The sequence below is a fragment of the Scleropages formosus genome, chromosome 11 (assembly GCF_900964775.1).
Source record: "Scleropages formosus chromosome 11, fSclFor1.1, whole genome shotgun sequence".
NCBI classification, from domain to species: Eukaryota; Metazoa; Chordata; class Actinopteri; order Osteoglossiformes; family Osteoglossidae; genus Scleropages; species Scleropages formosus.
Genome location: NC_041816.1, coordinates 9,041,673 through 9,057,295, shown reverse-complemented (window position 1 = coordinate 9,057,295; position 15,623 = coordinate 9,041,673). Strand labels below are relative to the sequence as shown.

General features: G+C 45.7%; 1 protein-coding gene and 5 non-coding genes across 6 annotated transcripts; all 6 read right to left on the bottom strand.

The window, feature by feature from the left end:
- Positions 1 to 11: 11 nt before the first annotated feature.
- On the bottom strand, positions 12 to 4,266 carry rpl4 (ribosomal protein L4). Its single transcript, XM_018739612.2, has 10 exons — positions 4,191 to 4,266; positions 3,208 to 3,379; positions 2,885 to 2,991; positions 2,368 to 2,506; positions 1,950 to 2,074; positions 1,692 to 1,821; positions 1,373 to 1,529; positions 954 to 1,037; positions 502 to 622; positions 12 to 183 (listed from the first exon to the last, which is right to left on the bottom strand). The coding sequence occupies exons 1-10, from the start codon at positions 4,197 to 4,199 to the stop codon at positions 67 to 69; spliced, it is 1,161 nt and encodes a 386-aa protein (XP_018595128.1). The 5' UTR covers positions 4,200 to 4,266; the 3' UTR covers positions 12 to 66.
- Positions 797 to 867, bottom strand: LOC114911963 (small nucleolar RNA SNORD18). The gene has a single exon (XR_003798025.1). It is a non-coding gene; the product is annotated as a small nucleolar RNA SNORD18 (small nucleolar RNA).
- On the bottom strand, positions 1,177 to 1,245 carry LOC114911949 (small nucleolar RNA SNORD18). The gene has a single exon (XR_003798012.1). It is a non-coding gene; the product is annotated as a small nucleolar RNA SNORD18 (small nucleolar RNA).
- Positions 2,142 to 2,241, bottom strand: LOC114911950 (small nucleolar RNA SNORD16). Its single transcript, XR_003798013.1, has one exon. It is a non-coding gene; the product is annotated as a small nucleolar RNA SNORD16 (small nucleolar RNA).
- LOC114911951 (small nucleolar RNA SNORD16) lies at positions 2,607 to 2,705 on the bottom strand. The gene has a single exon (XR_003798014.1). It is a non-coding gene; the product is annotated as a small nucleolar RNA SNORD16 (small nucleolar RNA).
- Positions 3,077 to 3,147, bottom strand: LOC114911964 (small nucleolar RNA SNORD18). Its single transcript, XR_003798026.1, has one exon. It is a non-coding gene; the product is annotated as a small nucleolar RNA SNORD18 (small nucleolar RNA).
- Positions 4,267 to 15,623: the final 11,357 nt, after the last annotated feature.

Sequence of the window (15,623 nt, the reverse complement as noted above, 5' to 3'; positions counted from 1 at the left end):
AAAAAAAAGTGTAGTTTTTATACATAAGTTTATTAACTGAATATTGAATTTCAGGTTGCATGAAATTTAAGCAGCTGGCTTCTCTCCAGTCTTTGCAGCTGGCTTCTCCACCACAGTCTTTGCAGCTGGAGCCTTTGCACCCTTTCTCCTCTTTGTCTTGGGCTTCAGAAGCTTGGCTTTGATCTGTAGAATTTAAGGTGAAGAATGAATGCTATTTTGAATCATTTGCAAAATAATGTAGTTTACATCAAATGATGCTAGTGTACACTGTCTAGACCACTTTTTGCAGACTTGTTCAGGTGCTCAGTTTTGTGTGCATGCACACCCAGGGGCCACCAGAGTGGTGGTGCTAATGTAGCAAGTAAGGATGGCAAAGGGATGAGCAAAAATCAGAAATAGACAAGCACCTTTAACAGAATTGCTTAAAGAAACTCCATAAACTCCCTGAACTCAGTCCATTTACGGACTGAGATACTCAAAGCAAGTATGTGTGCTACTTACAGTAGGGTCATGCTGTAGGATGGCCATGCGCCGTGCTGTCTTGGCATAGGGGTTGAGCTTCATCATCACCCTCAAGTTATTCAGAGGGTTCTTCTTTAGGACTCTCCTGGTGATCTTCTTGCTGTATGAGTCAAAGCATAACATTTCATATCAACTCATACCATGTACTGAGTAAACCTAGAATTCATACAAGCACTGTACAGATGCTTACATTTCCAACAAAAAAGACATCCAGCTAATATACTTAAATAGTAAACCTTGAACAGTAGTGACAGCAATAAATCTAAAATTAAAAATGCTCAGAACTTCCACTGAAATCATGGCAATCAGAAACACGGACCATGAAGTGTAAGCTCATCATAGCTGGATGACTTCCATTCATTGGAATACACTACACCTCAGTTTTGGATGCATTGCTGTAATGTCTTCTGGATAAGTCATTGAACACTTACTTAGGAGCACGCAGTGCCTTCTGAATTTCTGGGCTCTTCAGAATTCTGCTCAGGTCTGTGTTGGTCATCTTGTGCATTGGTAAACTAGAAAAACAAGCATGACTATCAATCCAATACTATGAGGTTATCATGTAAAACAAACCCTACTGAAGTTTGTGCTACTTTATATGCATTTGTACAGCAACCTAAACCATTTGGAAAGTCTGTACTGGCCACTAAGCAAATGCTCAAAACTTGAACTAATTTCATGAGTTTCAGAAACAGACCATGAAGTTGAATTTCACCACAGCAGCCTTTCTGGCCACATTGCCCCTTGCAGAATGTACATCATGCACCACTGGTACTCATTTACACTACACGACTATGAAAAATTATCTTCAAGAAAAGCAGCAGCAACCCTTGCTTGCACCACTACTTACTTGTAGTCAGCCTTCAATATAGCAGGCTTGCGCCAGGTGCCATACAGAGAATCTAGCTTACGGAAGGCACTCTCTGTCCAGATGCAGAAGCGGCCCACATGCCCACCAGGAGCCAGTCGGAGTAGATTGAGCTTGTTCACATCCTGTAGGGTGATTCCTAACACAGCAGGATCCCAGTAGAACACAAACCCCAAAATTACAGGTCTGTCCAAATCACATGAACATGCAAAGAAATGACCAACAAAATATATTAAAGCAGTTGGAGTCAAAATTAACATAAACCACTGCAAACATTAAGCAAAACTGCTGATAAACTGACCAGGGATGTTCCTGAAGGCCTTTGTAACACCACCGTCCGAATTATAGACGATGCATGGTCCTTTGCGTTGAATACGCCTGCGGTTCCTCATTTTACCTTTACCAGCACGCATTCTCTGAGAGGCATACACCTACGTGGGGGGGGGGGGGGGACGGGGACGTTCCATTAAAAAAATGCTATAAAAAACCAAGCACTCCACCCATTCCTGCAGATGCTACAGATTCCTAAAGAGGCATCAGAATTTTGCAGCCTGCTTACCTTCTTGATATCATTCCAGGCCTTCAGCTTCTTAAGCAGCAGCACAGCCTCCTTGGTCTTCTTGTAGCTCTCAACCTTATCATCAACAACCAAGGGAACCTCGGGAATCTCCTCAATGCGATGACCTTAAAAAGAATACAATTCTGTGACTCAATTCTTGGAAAGCATTAACTATTCCAGAACTAACAGTCTTACTCAGAATCATATTTTCGTCAACCTCTTGTGATGGCATCAAGACAGCAGGCAACTGTCGCCATTCACAAAGTAAGACGCAAATTACACCATCACCGTAAGCAACAAGTAGTGATTTTTAATGCTTGTTTTTATTCAACTATAAAATTTCCTGGTTAAATGCAAGACTCAAAACAGTGGTACTGTAAGGTAGGTGAACTTCAGCAGACGGCTAAAATGATCTTACCTTTGGACATGACCAGAGCTGGAAGAGCAGAAGCAGCTAGGGCTGAGCAGATGGCATAGCGCTTTTGGTTTATGTTGATTTTGCGGTGCCAACGACGCCAAGTCTTGGTGGGAGCAAACATGCGCCCTCCACGACACATCTGCCTTATAGTTAAGGTATTATAAGAAAACCATTATCTGTCCAAGCTATCACATATCCCAGACTTGCCTTGTATTACTCACTGACTCCTGATCTAAGTCTGCTCAGATTATTTTTTCGCCAGTTCTCTGTACCAGTATATGACAGCAGGCAAACTGTCACTGTGCACAGGATAAGACGCAAATTACACCATCACAGCAGGCCGTTTTAAAAGTTTAACAGAAGTACAAGAAATATTTCTGCAATAATGATTAATACAAAGTACCCCAAACCATGTGCCCAGAACACGAGTACACAGTGTGCTGACCACTTGTCAGCTCACATCTGTAGCTCAGTGAACAGCTCCACACAGCATAATACATGCAGAAAATTAAGATACATTTCCAAAGGCTCCCTGGCCAGAACGGTGAGTTCCTCCACCACGAACACGGGGAATTCGAGCCACTGCTCTGCCTGTGCCCCAAGACTCAGCACTTGTTTGGTGACCTGAAACACACAGCACCATTAATGTCAACATTTCACATCACAGCATCATGAATTTTCTGAAATTAACAATTTAGGCCAGGTCAAGCTTATCAGAACTTCTACTTTTATCATGAAAATCAGAAACACGGACCATGAAGTAAAGTCTCATCATCAAAGCTTCCCTCACCCCTTCAACAAAGGATAACTGTAGTTTGTTGCAACCTCTGGACTACTCACCAGCCAGTTCGCTAACAGCATAGGGCTGGCGGCTATTCTTCCGCATATTGGTGTGAACAAAATTCACAACATCAGGTCGGATGGGGGCCTTGAACACAGCAGGCATGACCACATTTTTGCCCGAGGCCTCTCCTTTTTCAGAGTACACCGATATCAGTGGTCTGGCACAGGCCTGCAGACAAGACATTACATTTATATTTGAAAACATCCAACGAGTTTCTTAAATTCACATTACACTGATAATACCAGCTCATCCAATATTATAACATCAATGCTAGAAAATTAGTTTAAATACCTTAAGTTAAGCAGTTTTGTATTTTCAAGAGACACGAAAGACCTTAAAATCACCCAACCATACCATGATTATAGCACTAGCCCTACAACAGCTTTGTCAAATCAAATCCATTAATAAAACAAAATAATCATGGCAGACTGTACTGTTAAACAAGTCCAAAAAAACAGGATGAATGAGAGCGCAGTTTTACACAAGTATCGTTACCTACTATGTGATCAAGCCCAACGACTGAGGTTATCGCTTTAAGCACAATTATTTAAAGCCGATATAAATACAACACAGTAAGTCGGATTATTAAGACTTCAAATAGTTAGCAAGCGTTTTAACGGTCCCGAAAGGTCCGACATATGGATTTCTATCATTTATAGAATATGGCATGAAAACGTTCGACGCAGAATGTTTTCAAGCAGTGAACGTGCTAAAATGGTGAGATGACAGTTTTTAACTGTCTTTCAGAAAACTGTGCCATTTTAGCTCAATTTAAGGGTTACAAATTCTCTCCATTTCCAGACTTCAAGCGATTGAAGAGAACCGCTTTCAAAAATGGCCTCCCTGACGTCGAAAAAAATGAGATGCAAAATACTATAATGTGAACAATATTAACTACTACTTTAGGGAAAAAAAAAGCCAACATACACAAATAAAGTAAACATGATCCAATTTTAACACAAATATGAGCTTTTCTGACCATTTTCATTTAGTTTTTTGTCAGCTCGCCGGGAAGCACGCTCCTCAGTCCGTGGCGGCCACGCGAGAAAAGGAAGATCGTAGTGCACCTTACACAATTTATACATCCGAGGACTGCTCACTTCCGTGGTAAAAAAAAAATTAACAACAAAACTAAAACAAGCTCAACAAAAATTATCAGACAGCATTGAAAAAGTTTTTATCAATCAAAAGGAAAATAATAAATATATACTCGTAAAAATATGACCAATTAGAGATGGAACTATTTTATCTTTTTTTTGTTGCGCCAGGCGCAAAGTTCTTGTAGCCATACTGACCGGACTACTTTTAAAGCATTTTTTTCACGTTTTAATTTAAGATTTTTTGCATTTAAGTTTTTCATTAATTGTAAATAAATATGATAAATTCATAAAATAAAACGTACATTTATTTTAAGAACTTTAATAGAATCGATGACCTTGTGACGTGTAGGTTGACGGGTGATGACCCCTGGTGACAGATATGCGTGACTTTTGTATTTGCATCGCGCTCTGGTTATGGAATATTCAAACAATATGTGTGTGTATTTTTATTGTATGTAAACGCCATTACGTTCAGTTGTTGAACATCTTAAATCTTAAATGTTAACTACACTTCAGTTTTCACTGAAATCACTGATCTCGTTATCCGCGATGCCGATGGGTTGAATTTTTGATCATTCATTGTCTAATAGGAGTCAGAGCCTCTTAAATTCTTACATTTTGGACAGTAAGTGATGTCACCTGCCAATTTAAATGAAAATATGGTGGAAGTCAGCTGAATTATATAACTATCTTATTTGTGAATCTTCTCCAGGCTTACATTTCTCCTGCATAAAAAAGTCTGTGTCTGCATACATGAAATGTCGTTTAAGTGCCAGACTGAATTTATTTTCTATAGTCGGTCTATCCCACCCCACAGGCTGCGGTGTTTTGCCGATATGCTACCTCACTAAACCCACAAACAAAAATTACTGGTTTTATGCTTTCATTTAAAAATGATTGTCAAGTTTTATGTTTGTGAAAAGTGTTTTGAAGAAACTGCTGTCTTGGCACGTATCCTCACAGAATTATTGTTTTCTCAGCTTACCAACACACGGGGTTGCGGGGAACCGGAGCCTACCCGGCAACACAGGGCGTAAGGCCGGAGGGGGAGGGGACACACCCAGGACGGGACAATTATTTTTATTTACTTTGTTCATCATGTATTAGCTCTCTGGTAACAAACGTTTTGCCGGTGCAAACTTTTTGAAGAAAGTATCTTGTGATGTTCTTTCATTAATATGCCACTAGTTGGCGCTCGTGCTTTTTTGTCTGGTTAAACATGATAAAAAAGGAGAAGAAATTGTCAGGGTTCCGCTGTGCACGTATTTCGATGCATTTATCTCTAATGGATTATACTCCTGCATTCCTTGTCTACTTAAGACACAACATATCTATTATTTATTTTATAGAGAAAGACAGCTAGTAGATGAAGTAAAAGTACATGACAAATCATGTCACCGATGGAGAAGTAAACAGCTGCTGAACAAACAATAGATGATACTTCAGATGATGCTATGGCATCTACATCTACATGATCTACATCTACACATCGGTTTTGAGCCATCAAGTGTCACCCGAGTGTCCCTTCGATTTAATGTGCAGTTGTCTGCGCTTCAGGCTAAATAACACACAATTTACATTTCTAATAATTATGCTGGTATTTCTTGTTATTATGCTTGTATTGGGTATCAGCAAATTCATTGGGCTTTCTTATTTACAGTGTCCTGTAAATACTTCTTCCACGGGATAAAGGTGTGCATGAGGCATCCCGGCCACCAGAGGCCTTCTTCCTTCTCACTGAGAGACATAGTCAGTAAACTGTGTTTCTCCAAATACAAGTCCTCTGTTCCTGTGTGAAAAACCCCATTGCTGCCTTCCGCTCAGTCAGTGCTGGAGCTCATACTGTATTTACATTACAGTTATACTTTACGAGATGTTTTTCTTCAAAGCATGAACTACTGCTCAGAGTGTATTTTGCCAAAAACTGGAGAGACAGATGCAGACATGCGATTGTTGAAGTACAGTCTCTTTGTCCAATGGCCCCATTTTTGCAGGTACACTTTACACAAGAACCTGTCTATAGAATTTATGAGGAGGTCCTGGCCAGCTCTATGTCACATTCCACTTACAAACTTCTGAAATTATGAACCAACTGTCTCACTCCCAATCAAGTTCTTACGCAGAGGACCAACTGTACTTCAGACAACAGTGATAATGTAAAAGGAGAAGGATTATGATCTGTTTTAGAGGGTGTGTGACCATACTGAGTGCATCTAAGCAGAGGAGTTAGGACAGAAAGGAAAGGAGAAGACGGAGAAGAATGCAGCTGAGAAAGTTATCTGTCGGGAGGTGTCTGGACTCCTGCTGTAAAATGCTGGTTTCCCCAAATGCCACTGTGTCAAAACACACAGTTATCTCCTTCCGACTGTGCAACAGGGAAAAAGACACCTTATTTAGACTAAGGTGGATGATGGGGAATAAGAAGAGCCCAAATTACCATGTCACCCCATCAGTTCATCACACGACACTAAAATGAATTTGAAATTAATTTATAAAAGTCATTCATTTCCACAACTTTGTGACCAGTTAATCCTTAACTGTGTCCAATTTTTGCACCTTCCTTTGCAGTTTTTTTTGAAAGATGCTTTTCGCCAGAGAAACATACTGTTATCAGCTAGGGCTTGGCTGACATCTTTATCTAAGTGGACTTAAAATGCCTGATACATGACACTCCCCCACCAATTTATACATTGAAGCAATGTAACACACACAACAATTTAGGACTCCCAGACTCCAAGCACACTGAGCCACATTCAAACCTACATCATAATGCACAACCAAAGTGCTGTGAGGCAGCAGCACTACCTGCTCTGCCATCATAAGACACCTTATTGTCTTTATTTTATATCCAGTAAAATAATTAAAAATACACATCTGTTAATTTATTCAAGTCACTTCTGTAAAAGTCTCAGATACAGCTATATATAAAATAACATGTTTATATATTTAGGATGCTTAGTATATACAGCATCCTAAATATATTTCTCTTTAACAGTAAGTGACTGAAAGTAAAAATAATAAAATTATTGTAGCATCTCCCCATGGAGCTACTAGAAACCAGCTCAGGAGTCAGGGTAAAAGGAACATGCTCTTTATTCAATGTGTACATGTCTTTCACCAGCAGTCTTAACAAAGACACTTCAGACAGTACAAATGGTACAGAACACTGGAGAATCCCCCTGGGTCACTCCCAGCCCCCCTACTATGCCCCATGGTTAAGGGGCTAGCGATGGAACACCCCAGAATTCCCCTCTTGAACACTGAACATAAATAGGACGACAACCAATCAGCACAACACTCACACAACTATGTACATACATGCACACCAATATCAGTTATTTGCACGGTGCTGGTATTTTACATTTACATTTAAATTTATTCATTTAGCAGACGCTTTTGTCCAAAGCAACATACATCTCAGCAAACGTACAATTTATGCATTACGTTAAGAGAAGGAGACATAACTGCAGCCATGAAAGTCTCAAGCAAACCTAGTTTGTTACCTACCACTTGCTGCACCGAGGTTCACCGTTCGAGTAGGTGCATAAGACACAGGATAGATAAATCCCGATACCTTCCCACCAATTTTTTTTTTTTTAAATATTATAAGATACACAAATGAGCAAGCACAATGCCAGAGTAATGGCTGAATAAAGGTTGTATCTGGGGATGCTTATGGAGTTACGATGCGTGAACAGTTACACCGTAAATTAGCTAGAGAGACCTTGGGCGAAGTGGATCTAGAAAAGGTGAATTTTCAGACCCTTCCTGAAAATAGACAGAGTTTCCGCAGTTCTGAGTGACAGGGGAAGGTCATTTCACCACAACGGACCCAGAACCGAGAACCTCCGAGCTTTGCCTTTCGGGCACGGGACCACCAAGCGAGCAGAAGTAGATGAGTGAAGGGGCCTGGCTGGGGTGTAGCGGTTGATTAAGTCTTGTAAATAGCTGGGAGCAGTTCTATTGATGCATTTGTACACAGTAACCAGGGTTTTGAATTTGATTCGGGCAGTTATAGTAAGCCAGTGCAGAGAAATGAGTAGAGGAAATATATGGGAGCACTTTGGCAAATCAAACACAACTTGTGCAGCAGCATTCTGTAGAAGCTGCAGAGGTTTGATGGCATTAGCAGGAAGGCCACACAGGAGAGAGTTGCAGTAGTCCAGATGGGAAGTCACCATGGCCTGGACAAGTAGTTGAGCAGAGTCAGTAGTAAGGTAGGGACGGATCCTACAAATATTATGCAGGATGTATCTGCAGGACCGCGTTGTGGCTTCGATATGTTGAGAGAACGACAGACTTGCATCAATTGTTACTCCCAGACTTTTAGCGAAGGAGCTAGACGAAATAAGTGAGTTGCCCAGTTTGATTGACAGGTTGTGACAGGAGGACAGGCCAGTTGGGAGGTAAAGAATCTCTGTTTTGGAGAGGTTGAGTTGGAGGTGGTGATCATACATCCATGAAGAGATGTCCGACAGGCAGGCAGGCAGCAATGCGTTCGGAGATGTCTGACGCACCAGGTGGAAAGGAAAGGAAGAGCTGGGTATCATCAGCATAGCAGTGGTATTTGAATCCATGGGAGGCTATGACCGGACCGGGGGAGGAGGTGTAGATGGAGAAAAGAAGAGGACCCAATACCGAGCCCTGCGGAACACCGATTGAGAGAGGTAGAGGAGAAGAACGAGAGCTCTGCCAGACCACTTCATAGGATCTGTCAGAGAGGTAAGACTCAAACCATCTTAGTGCTGCACCTTTGATCCCAAGCTGGTTAAGAGAGAAGAGTAGAATCCGGTGATTGACAGTGTTGTGGAGGATGAGGACCGAGGAGAGGGAGGCAGCTCTAGCATAGTATGACTCCCCTCAGCGCTGTTACACTGCCCCCCCTTCAGCAGTCATCCGTCCCGGCGACTGTCAACCCCGACAACACAAAGTCCCTCAAGCGCGGAGGCAACCTGCGCGCCCTCCTGGGTCTGTGCAGAGGGAGTGAGCCCGCTGGACCTGGTGGACTCGCCACGGGGGTCCCCGGTGCAGGTTCCTTGGGATGGTAAGGTGTGAGCTTGATGTGGTGTAGAACCACCGGCCGGCGCCTGTGTCCCATCCACACTCTGTAAATGACGTCTGACAGCCATTCCAGGATGATGCAGGGACCCACTCAGCTGTCCGCGAGCTTAGGGCAGAGCCCTCGTTTCCTCCAGGGGTTGTAGACCTACAATCGATCTCATGGAGCCAGGGGACATCCGGGACACTGTGTGTCGTACACCCACCGTCAGATGGCGCCTGGCGAAAGCGTGCGTGGACTCCAAGCGCTGCCGCAGTTGCCAAAGGTACTCCGGGCCCGGTTCACCCCTCACCTCAGGCTCCAGCAGGCTGTTAAAAGCTAAGTCCACCGGAGTCCTCAGTTCGCATCCGAACATGAGCAGGGTGGGGTGCAGCTGGTGAACTCCTGGATGGCAGAGCGGCATACCCACAGGACCAGGGGCAGGTGTCTGTCCCAGTCGCGCTGATGTTGGGAGGTGAGCACAGAGAGCTGCGTGGTGAGCATCCAGTTAAAAAGCACCACCAGGCCGTTGCTCTGCGGGTGAAGGGGCGTGGTGCGCATCTTCTGCACCCCCAGCTGGTCACACACCTCTTTCATGACCTGCGACTCAAAGTTCCTGCCCTGGTCACTGTGCAACTCCTCCAGGGCCCTGAAAGGGCAGAACATCTCCTCCACCAACTGCTCTGCCGTGGTTGCGGCACTCTGGTTTGGTACTGCGTACACCTCGGGCCACTTGGTAAAATAGTCCATGGCCACGAGCACATAGCAGTTCCCCCGATTAGTGCGGGGAAAGGGTCCTAGCATGTCCACGCCTACACGCTCCATCGGGGCGCCCAACTGAAGCCGTTGCAGGGGGGCGTGCAACTGGTTGCTGGGGCCCTTATGCGCCATGCACGCAACAGCTCCACATCTTGAAGGCACCATGCCCAGGGAAACTGCTGGTGCAGCCAGTGCAGTGTCTTCGCCACGCCGAAGTGCCCGACGCCGACGGGTCCGTGCACTCGCTGTAATGTGTCTTCCCTGAGGCTACAGGGGACAAGGAGCTGCCAGAGGTAGCCTCAAGGCGAAGCTGTCCCACTGTGAGCAGTACAACTTGACAGTGGATCTGTGTGAGGTCACAGCAGTCCAGAGCAGGCGTTGCCCTGACTGTAGGAAGCCCCGCACCATCACCAGCTCTGGATCAGCTTCCTGGGCTTGGTGGAACAGCTGTGTTGTCAGTGGACCCTCCATCGCTCGCTGTGTCTGCCGCCAGCGCAGCACAGGTCTTGTCCATGGTCCCCTGCCGCTTCTCCAACTGATCGCAGTGTCTGCCTTATTCTGCACTACAGGGGCACCGAGAAAGTGCGTCGGCATTGGCATCCAGACATTCTGGTTGGTGCTGGACCTTAAAGTCATACCCCGACAGCAGTTCCAGCCACTGCGCTATCTGCCCCGCCGGCTCCTTGAAATTTAGGAGCCACGTGAGCAAGGCGTCCGCAGCAAAAACCTGGTCCTGTAGAGGTAGGGGCAGAAATGTAGGAGCTCTTGCCGTGGTACACAGTAGTTCTTCTCAGTAGTTCTTCTCCGGGTGACTCAGCCGGCGGCTGTAGAATGCGATCATTCCCTTACCACCATCTCCTGCCTGCGACAACACCACTCCAATGCCCTGATCACTATTGTCTGTGTCCACAATAAAAGCCTTCCCCAGTATCGGGAGACCCAGGATGGGGGCAGACACCAGAGCCTCCCTCAGGCGATGAAAAGCGGCTGCGCACTCAGAGGTCCATTTGAATGGGGTGCCCTTAGCGGTGAGGTGGTGCAGCAGTGCTGCGATGTCAGCGAAGCCACGTACAAAGTGGCGATAGTACAATGCCTGCCCCAGGAAGCTCTGCAGTTCTGACATGTTCTCTGGGGTGGGCCAGTCTTGGACCTGCCGCACCTTGTCGGGATCCGTGGACACCCCGGCTGCATCCATGACATGGCCCAGAAATTTCACCTGGCACTGGGGGAGGTTACACTTTGCACGGTGCAGCTTCAGCCCGGTTGCCCTGACGGCAGTGAACACCTCATTTGCCAACATGGACTCAAAGGAGGAGGCGTGCACCAGGAGGTCATCAAAGTAGACAATGCACCGGTTCCTGGGGACATCCGACAGGACCCGTTCATCAGCTGCTTGAAGGTGGCAGCCACGGTACAGAGGCCGAAAGGCATGACCACGAAGTGCCAGAGGCCCCGCCTCAGGGTGAACGCTGTCTTCTCGTGGGCCTCTGGCGCCAAAGTGACCTGCCAGTAGCCACTCCGCAGGTCCAGAGAGCTGAATCACTGCGACCCCATGGTGCAATCCAACACATCATCAATACGTGGCAGGTGGTAGGAGTCCTGCTTGGTTAACCGCGTTCAGGCGAATATAAGCAACGCCGAACCACCAGCCCATCCTTTTTCTGCACCTGGACCACTGGTGCTGACCAGGGGCTACTGGAGGGCTTGATGATCCCCGCTGCTGCCATCTGCCTCACCTTTTCCCCTGCGATCTGCCTCCTTGCCACTGCCAGGCGATGCGGATGCAGGCGGATGGGGTCCACGTTATCTGTTTCTATACGGTGCTGCACCAGGTCAGTTCTGGTGCAGTCTTTATCTCTGGCCACAGCTATGTCCACGAAAGTGTCCAGGAACTCCCTCAACTGCTCTCACTGATCCTCTCCGAACTCCGCCCAGCACTTGCATCGCTTCGCGAGTTGCTGCCTAGCTCCAACCCTAACCCTTGCTGCAGCCCTAACCCTAGCTCTAAGCCTAACCCTAGCTCCATCCTTAACAAAAGCTCCTGTCATAAAAATAGCTCCCACCCTAACCCTTGGTCCAACCCTGACCCTTGCTGCAACCCTAACCCTACCTCCAGCCCTAACGCTAACTTTAAGCCTAACCCTAGCTCAATCCTTAACAATAGCTCCTGCCTTAAACATAGCTTCAGTCCAACCCTAACCTTAGCTACAGTCCTAACCCTAGATCCAACCCAAACTCTACTCCAGCCCTAACCATAGCACCAACCCTAACCCTTGCTGCAACCCTAAGCCTAGCTCCAACCCTAACCCTAGCTCTAACCCTAACCCTAGCTGCAGCTCTAACCCTAGCTTGAACCCTAACCCTAGCTCTAACCCTAACCCTAGCTCCAACCCTAACTCTTACCCTAGCCATCACCTTGACCCCAGCCCTCACGCTAAACTTATCCCCAGACCACACATGAGCACAGCCTACTCCGATCCAAGCATACAAACCTGCCATGCATACCTACACACCAAACACACCACAACACATTCACCACAGAAATTTCAACCCCACCTACAATTCCACACTAGTTACTTACTACATTACTTGGCAACAAAGAAACTAAAAAAATTCTCTGACAACACATGGAACTCTTGATCCACCTCTCTCCCACAGTTAGACACCCCATAGGCAAACACACACTTACATTATACTTTTACACACTTCCCAGCAATGCTTCCTTCACCAGCATCCCTCCACCACACAAAAACACACCTAAAACAAAAGGGACATGTTACAACCTGGAGGAGAACACATTACTGCCAGAGCAACCAAAACACAACAGTGTGTACAAAGCCCAAAACTCTCCTCTGTCTAACCCTTCCAGAGCCACGGTGGAATCCCTCCGGTAATATGCCCCTCAAAAAAGAAACAAACTTCTGAATCAACCAAACAAAAAGTCTGCAACCACTATTCATAAGCAACCCACACCTCTAAGGACAGAGTTACAGATCTCTGCTCCCCTTCCCCCACCTGGGGAGACAGGGCCCTTCCTCACACCTTTCTCACACCTTTCTCTCACACTCACACACACACACACAGACACACACACCTTCCTTGAGAGTAAAGAAGGTGGCCCACAGCTCTCTATCCCACTTTGGGTGGGATATGGCCCTTTTTCACACCTCTCTGTCTCATACACACACACACACACACACACACACACACACACACACACACACACACACACACCACACCTTGGGATATAAAAGACTGCATTGCCCCCCTAGCCAGCAGATTCTCGACTCTGAAGAAGCACCAGCTAGGTGCAAAACGTTAGGAGTCCTGCTTAACCTTTACAAAAGCTACATTGAACATTAATAACAATGAATAACAACCCAACAAAGTGCTCAGTGTAAAAACCAAGGCTCCGCCATCATCAAAAGGCAACAACTCGATATTGATGAAAGGACACTACATCAGCGGAATTGTGCCTGGGACTTTGAGCTGAACACTTGCGCACAAAGCGGCACCAACAACGGAGCTGGAAGATTTGGTAACACTTTTTAAGCAAAGGTGCATGCTCCTCACCGCACGCAAGGGGGACACCGACGGAGATCAGAGACAAGCAGACGGACAACGCATGATCTGGAGAGCAACACAGGTCGGGACAGACTGGCACGGGACCACACATTGAAGGAGGCAGCGTAGGCATGCCTGGATACATGGGGATTACAATCTCTTCTGGTGGACAAACCGACACGGACCTGCCGAGGGAGGGCCCTGTGTTCTCGCGGATTACAAAAACCTCCGGGCGCTGCAACAGAGACAAGGGAGTAAGACTGGGGTCCTTCTGTACCTGGCGACTTTCTATATTGTCTCTCATTGTTGATGGGATTGTATACATTGCTGTCTACCACTCTGAATAGTTGGGCCCAACATTGTGTTACTTACTGATATTTATTATTACTATCACTATTCTCATCTGTGTCTTGTCACTGTCATTCTGTCTGTGCTGTGGAAGTTTCTGTCACCAAGACAAATTCCTTGCATGTGTGAACATAGCTGGCAATAAAGCTCGTTCTGATTCTGATTCTATTAATAATAGTATAATAATAAAAATGGTAAGTTTGCAGAACAGATTTAATGTTTTAGTGCAACAAAGGGACATGGCGGGGGCAAGCAGTCTTAAAGATAATAATGGACACACACTTCATACCACACACCCCACACTAAACAAAACATACTACAAATTAATACAGACCGTGCACCACTTAATCATAACAGAGGATGCCTTAAAAAGGGAGATTTTCCTAAAGGCATGATGAGACAGGTGAACATATTAACCCAATTCATTAAACCTTCATCCCCTAACAACATAATGTCACAGAAAGTGCAAAAAAACATGGAGGCCTGAATGAAAAATAACATGTTGTAGCACGCTGGGGTGGTCGGAAGAGGGGGTGGAGTCGGGGACAGGCCAGCAACAGCTGGGACTGATCACAACCTCTATTTCTTCTCCCCAGGACCCACCAGTAAAGAGAGAGAGAGAGACGGAGGAGCCGCTGAGACAGAGTGACCCGAGACGACCATAGCCAGAACCCTGATCATGATACCGACCCTGATCGCAACCCCACGCTTGAAGCCACCTCACGGTCTACCTGTTCCCCGTCCCCCCCGTTCCCCCCTTTGTCTTCTTCCCCGCACGACCCTGAATAAACACCCCCCCTTTCAAGACAAAATTCTTACCTGTCCTGGTGCATCCTTTACACATGTATATACTCCAGGCCCATTATGAAGGCATAATGCACACACAGAAACCCACTTCTGACTTAGCCAGTGAAGCAGAATGGGAGGTGGCGGTGAAGTGGGCAAAAAGTAGATACTGTTCTGCCCGCAGATTTGTTTAGTTCATGTGATTAATTGCTTTGTTGAGCGGAACCTTTATTTCCGTAAGTTATACGCAATTTGTGCACATGCGCTATTTCCATGATGCGCTACTGTCGCGATAGGCATAGTGGAAGCGTCTTGAGTTCTGTGTGCTTTCCTACGCCCGTGGAAGCAATAACTGTAAGTTGTGAAGTTCTTGCAGACATTGGCTAAAATGTTTACGTGCTTTTAAGTTTGACCTTTGTAATGTAAACTCTGTTTATTCAGCCGTAACTCCACGTTACTGTCTTGTAAAACGCGTGTGTGAGTTCGCGCTGTGTCATGCTGTGAGTTCGCGCTGTGTCATGCTAAGTGTGCTATCGGCAAACGATTTAACTAGTTATTATGACGATTGTTGTAATTAGACTAAGTTTCCTTTACTGTTTCTGTTTATTATAGTTTCACTCGCATTTTCACATTTGGAGACAATAAAGGAGCAAGACGCTCATAATCCTGGCTCGTGAGAATCGAGTTTGGCTTGCTGTTAAACTGCGTTAACGTACTGGGTGTGCACAACACGCAGGGAGAACAGTACAGATACAGACACAAATTAAAAGAAGAAACATTGATCAGAACGAAACATATCCTTGGTCTTAATAAACAA

Bases quoted from the DNA above. Each gene is read 5' to 3' on its own strand.
- rpl4 (XM_018739612.2), bottom strand. The intron at 2,992-3,207 runs GTGAGTAGTCCA...TGTGTGTTTCAG, and splicing joins TGCTGTTAGCGAACTGGCTG to GTCACCAAACAAGTGCTGAG. The intron at 1,822-1,949 runs GTAAGCAGGCTG...CCCCCCACGTAG, and splicing joins CCTGGAATGATATCAAGAAG to GTGTATGCCTCTCAGAGAAT.